This window comes from Dunckerocampus dactyliophorus, chromosome 7 (genome assembly GCF_027744805.1).
Source record: "Dunckerocampus dactyliophorus isolate RoL2022-P2 chromosome 7, RoL_Ddac_1.1, whole genome shotgun sequence".
Lineage (NCBI taxonomy): Eukaryota > Metazoa > Chordata > Actinopteri > Syngnathiformes > Syngnathidae > Dunckerocampus > Dunckerocampus dactyliophorus.
Genome location: NC_072825.1, coordinates 22,283,587 through 22,289,586, shown reverse-complemented (window position 1 = coordinate 22,289,586; position 6,000 = coordinate 22,283,587). Strand labels below are relative to the sequence as shown.

Sequence of the window (6,000 nt, the reverse complement as noted above, 5' to 3'; positions counted from 1 at the left end):
ATAACGATTATTATGTTATTATTATTGTGCCTGTTGTGAGATAATTCAAACCTGCAATAAAAGCCTGTTTGTGTGTCTCACCGAAAATTACAGTAACATTACTGACACCTAGTGACCAGTTTACAATCCTACATTCACAATACGAACGCATCTTCTTAATGCCTTGTCGTTGTATTTAAGTGTATTTAGCCATTTTTATGATTGCAAATGCTTAATTTAGGCAAAGAAATATAATTTGCTGAATTATGCATATTTTTTTAAAATAATATACCACATTCAACACCAAAACAGCATGATTTATTAATTCATTTATTTTTTTTAAAACCTTGAGAGAGTGAAGCCACAAAATTCGAACCGGAATGTGGCGAGAGACGACTGTATATACTGTAGTGTATCCTAATACAGACCAAAAGGCATGAGCACATTAAATGACTCACATTCCTCAACCGTGTTAACACCTGTTCAGATTTTCAGCATGGAATGACTGTTTGGGTCTATCGGGAGCCATCTTCATCGTCACTGCTTCATTGCATTGCTTCCAACTTGTTATTAGCACCATAGCAACAGGCAGGCAATCTCTTCCCCACAGGTGGCCTTGTCACTTGGTGATGTGGGCCAGAATGGCAGTGCCATGTGCAAAGCTGAGCCCTCGGACTGACTCACTTCTTACTTTTTATCAGCTTCTTCACTTGAAAAAGTCACTTGCACTTTCAAGCGAATGTGGGTACTGAATTAAATTTCATTATGAACAGTACAATGCTTATTTTAAATGAAAAATATGTACTGAACTGCTGCACAAACAGGCATATTTTTTTCAGCAGCATGCAGTGCAGTTCTACACCACCACAACAAAAATACTGAATTTGTATTTCATTGTTATCATTGCAAAAGGAGTATTTTTAATTGCAGCTCCTGTATTGGATCTCGTTGGAAGTGCTGCTCATTAGTTTGTTGATGGTTTGTCTTGATTTATAGAATCATTTGAATAAATACTAATGTTTTTTTCATTCATATTATGTATGTCAATTGTACAATCCCAAAAATGTGCATAGCACATGTACTGTGATGGCTGTTTTCAAAGTAGCTCATGATTTGTATCTGTTTGATTTATTTACTTACTATTTAAAGTCAGAATGTCAGATCTTCCTGAGACCTAATGCATTTTTGTTATATGTTATTTTAAATGCAAAACACTGTTATAAAACATGTTGTGTGTCCAGTGAAATAGAAGATCTGTCTTCCCAAAAGTTTCTACCAGACCGACCAGCATATTTTAAGGAGAAGTAAGCTATTAAGTTCATTCAGTTGTTGTGTTTTACAAAGGTAGAAATTGAGTACCCATCCATCCATTTTCTATGCCGCTTCTCCTCATTAGGGTCGCGGGGGTATGCTGGAGCCTATCCCAGCTGACTTCGGGCGACAGGTGGGGTACACCCTAGACTGGTCGCCAGCCAATTGCAGGGCACATATAGACAAACAACCATTCACACTCACATTCATACCTATGGACAATTTAGAGTCGCCAATTAACGTAACATGCATGTTTTTGGAATGTGGGAGGAAACCGCAGTAGAAATTGAGTATTTTTGTGCTTAATCGATCATTTGAGATGGCTTTGGTAACACAAGAGAATTTTTAAGATGCTGAAAAAGACACATTTTACCAATGTCCTCTGTGGTGGACATGAGGATTTATTACGACTACTGCTACCTTTTCATATAAAATGATGAATGGTTGATGCAACAAATGCATCAAGATGCAGAAATGAATGTGCAACCTGCTTCATCAGCAAACACCAACAGTTTTCAATCTTTTTTTTTCACGTCTCATGTCAAAGGAACGGGTTTCCCCGGCCGCCTAGAGGGCGCCAACATTAAAATGTGCTGCAAACATTATATCCCGGCCTCTTCCTGCTTTGAGTACTTAAAGTATGCCCGGCATGACACACTCACACTCATTAGTCACGTTTGTTATAAGCAAATGATAGCGATTACGCAAATTTTTTCACTGAATGCATGACCAATCGTAACAACATGACTGCAACTTGTTGGTTGCCTGACTGAGACCGCTTTTGTGTGTGTGTGTGTGTGTGTGTACGCGCCACAGACATGTATGTGAATACCAACAGCCGTGAGTGACAGCCATTAATGCTAGGTATTTTATTCGGTCCGATTCAAAATTTACAACAGATTTCATGCAGTTTAACTCAGATTTGTGAAAAATATAGACATTTTTTGCACTGTCCTTGTAAACAACTATTGGTAACATATGCTAGCCGGTTGTTGTGTTGTTATATTGTTTTGGTTTCAGAAAATGTAATTTGGAGCGAGTTGCGTACAATCCGTTTAATATAACTGTCAAAGTAAAATGTTTTAAAACTTTGGCAGGTAGAGCTATAAATTGTAAAAGTGCTATACATGGTAGAAGTGCAGTAAATTGCTACAAAGTGTAAATTGTTTGTTCCACTCATCAAAACTGTAGAAAAGATGATGGATGAAAGGATTATTTAGTTGGCACTATGACACTGTCGTCCACTGCAAAGGACGATATGGATGCATAACAATGACAAACTAATTTTTTGATTAAAAAAAGATCATATTGTTTTCAGTCAGGATATATAAATAAACAAACAAGATATATATGTGCGTGTGTGTATATATCATAATAGATATTGCACATACTGTATATATTTATACTTTTTTTCTCAGGAGGAATATGTTCACTTCCGTGTAAACATCATCCAGGGCTGCTAAACGTTGTAGTGGCAGTGATTGAGGAGAGTGTCCGTTGCTATGCAACCGCACGCCGAACCACTCTGTGTGGACCTTTCAACTCTTCTTCGCAGACAAGCGCACCGAGGTAAACAATTAAATCATTTAGTGGGCAATTTCTGAGGCTAACACTTATTTCTTTACTCTATTACACATTTAGCCACCGGGAGTGAAGCGGCTAAGCACGTTCTGGACGTAAAGTAATCCAGTATGTCGGACGACGAAAGTACACCTTCGTTTCTTGACGACGTTAGAGTAAAGTTTGTCGAGGAGAAAGTTTGTTCGTTTCTACAACTGCAGCGTCAAATGTGGGATAAAAGTGCAGTCACTGAAGAGTTCCAGATACTTTTGTCAGACCTTTTTGAAAAAGACAGTGCCGTTTATTTCTCTTCGCCAAAGACAGGTTGCCTGGTCGCTACAAATAAGGTATGGTCAGTGCTGCAATACAGTCACCAATAACTAGCTTAGCATGCTAGCTTAGCATTCATGGTTTCTGATACCATTTTTCCTGATTTCTTTCATTCATCATTATTTCATAAGTTATTGCTTAGGCTACAGCCTGCAATTATTTATACATTATACAATGTTTCTGTTTGTTGTTTGCGCTTGTTTTTCTTTTTGTTTTTATTGTATTTTCTGTTCATTTTTATTTATCCATTAGTTTAATTTGTACGTTTTTCACTTATTTTTATTTATTTCTTTCGTTTTCTTTCATGACTGAATAAGCTAGCCATTTATCTATTGTGACATATTAAAAAAAAAAAAAATCTGTCCCTAGAGAACATGGTAACAAGGGAACACAAGAAGTGAACAAAGCATCAGTAATTGCTAAAACATGGAGAAATGGTAGGATTAAATAAGCTGTTTTTTCCTACTCCTTTGTGTACATGTTGAATTATGCAAGTGTAAACATAGTGGAACTTGTTAGGAATGTTCAAAACCAATACAACTATTACATTACCATAGCGGCTAAGCTTAGCCATTTAAAAGTGTTATTTGTTTGTGCATACTCTATCTTTCTTCAAATGTAGGCTCCACTTACTGCCAAAAGTAACCACATTTACACCATAAAGAAGCGAGCTGTCCCCATCAATTCAGAAAACTACAGAGAGCTTTTGCTTTTTGGTGTCTTGTCTCCATTACCTCTACTGCAGCTGTCAATCGCAGTTGAACAGGTGAGCCCACAACACGTTCATTGTTTTTCTCAGTTATTAATTGTAATGTCTTATCTCCTGCAAAGATATGTGTCCCACTGCTGTCCAACCGCCTAAATCATTACACATGGCCACATCTGCTGTCAGAGGATATTACTCGGAATGCAGAGAGCATTTGCAGTAAAACATCAGTCGTGCGGCAAAGGGCTATGGGGGAATCTGTCCTTCCTATCCCATCAGCAACAGTTTGGCTGGAAAATGTGTCCAGTACTTTTAAAATGTAAGAGAACCACGTTACTTGATAGGGAACTTGTGGGTGCAGAAACAATGGTTGTTTATTTCCTCCCCTCAGGTATGGTAACTATGATCGGGCGCTGGCCCACAACATAGAGACCCACGTCAGCAATTGGACCAATCAGATTCACAAAATGTTGAAGGAGGATTCATCAGACATACTGCTTCACAGTTGTAATCCAGGGCCCAGTGCTGAGCTGAAGTTCTGGGCTTCCAGGAAGAGCAATATTCAGAGCATATATCATCAGGCATGCACTGCAAAAAGTCATATTCTTTATTTTCATCTTCTGGCATTCCTTGCTCAAGAGTTTGGTTCTTTTACTTTGTAGCTTCAGAGTCCTGTTGTGGAGAAAATGGCAGAGATGTTGGAAATGATGGAGAGCAGCTATCATCCTGCAATCAAGACTCTGATTAGAAACGTGTTTCATGGTAAATTAGTTTTTGTATTGGAAATATAAACATTAAATGTGGAGCCTCCTGGAACCCTCAAAGTCAAATATAATGACATAGTGATTTACTGTTTCCCATAGAACTACTGGAATGAGAATGAATTGTCGCCAGTGTAAAACGTTTATTAACTCTGCAGGCAAAGTTTTAAGTAAACTGTGAAGTATAAAGCGGCTAAACTCCAAAATGTTACCACTTGTGCTGCGTTAGACTTTGGAGGTCCCACTGTAGTTATTTTTCACACTTAAGTTAACATTTGTATTCTCAAAAGCGCTCCAAGAAGCTGAAGACATTGACCTCCATCTGCAACCTCTGTGTGGGCAACTGTCTCGATTGGAGCAAGAAGGTCTCCCTCACCTTGAGGCCACCATCCCTTCACTGTTTCACTTGTTGTTCCTGATCTGGACTAACTGCCAACCTTATCAAAGGCCCACGCGAATTGTGGTTTTACTTCAGGAGCTTTGCAATCTGCTCATTGAACAGGTATGACTAGAGATGTTGATAATGTAGAGATATAATGTACAGATTCTTTTGCACTTTAATCTGTGTGACTGAAACCATTTTAACATGCACCATTTGTCTTACAGGCTTACGTGTATCTATCCTCTGACCTCTTACTGCGAGAAGACCCAGAGGAAGGCGTAGAAATGGTCAAGAGGGTGATAAAAGTCTTCAGATGTTTCAAAGAGAGTTACCATAGCCAGAGGGAGAAGTTGGCCAACCGTGCAAAAGATGCACCCTGGGACTTCCCGTCTGCCATGATTTTCACACGTTTCAACCACTTCCTTAATCGTCTGCTACAACTGGAGGTGAGGGTCACTCGTTCTATATTTGGATGCCAGCCAGGGGTTGGGTTCCTTCCTATATTTTGTTTTGCAGGACATTTTTGAAATAATGCTGGAATATAAAAGGATGGAAAAAATGGAATTTGGTGGACCAAAAGGCAAATTCTACAGCGAGCATGCGGCTCAGCTGTACACTGAGTTCCTTCATCACTGCCAGTTGTTGATACACAGTGACCACTGCCCTTTGGATTGCGACTCTGAGGTAAACATTTCTTAGGTAGGACATTGATTGTATCCACAATATCAAAAAACATGCATGTTAAATTAATTGGAGACTCAAAATTGTTCATAGTTATGAATGTGCATGTGAATGCTTCTTTGTCTATAATATACAGTATGTTTCATATGATTGACTGGTGACCAGTCCAGGTTGTACCCCGCCTCTCACCCAAAGTCAGCTGAGATATGCTCCAACTCAGGATAAGCAGTAAATTATTTATTGTTTCCTGTATGGTTTTCCTGAAATTCCACTATAAACCAGGTATTCTG

General features: G+C 38.7%; 1 protein-coding gene across 7 annotated transcripts in view; it reads left to right on the top strand.

Annotated features, from left to right (window-relative positions):
- Positions 1 to 2,818: 2,818 nt before the first annotated feature.
- Positions 2,819 to 6,000, top strand: part of LOC129185409 (dynein axonemal heavy chain 11) — a 52,820-nt gene continuing 49,638 nt past the window's right edge. For 5 of the 7 annotated variants that reach the window (XM_054782467.1, XM_054782468.1, XM_054782466.1 and 2 more), the window contains exons 1-9: positions 2,819 to 2,859; positions 2,932 to 3,197; positions 3,803 to 3,946; positions 4,012 to 4,205; positions 4,278 to 4,467; positions 4,549 to 4,648; positions 4,938 to 5,149; positions 5,254 to 5,475; positions 5,546 to 5,713. In XM_054782467.1, coding sequence (XP_054638442.1) covers positions 2,982 to 3,197; positions 3,803 to 3,946; positions 4,012 to 4,205; positions 4,278 to 4,467; positions 4,549 to 4,648; positions 4,938 to 5,149; positions 5,254 to 5,475; positions 5,546 to 5,713 — 1,446 coding nt within the window. In that variant the 5' untranslated portion in view covers positions 2,819 to 2,859; positions 2,932 to 2,981. Of the gene's footprint in view, positions 2,860 to 2,931; positions 3,198 to 3,397; positions 3,618 to 3,802; positions 3,947 to 4,011; positions 4,206 to 4,277; positions 4,468 to 4,548; positions 4,649 to 4,937; positions 5,150 to 5,253; positions 5,476 to 5,545; positions 5,714 to 6,000 lie in introns of those variants that run through there. The other 2 variants (XM_054782469.1, XM_054782470.1) reach the window with 2 other exon arrangements.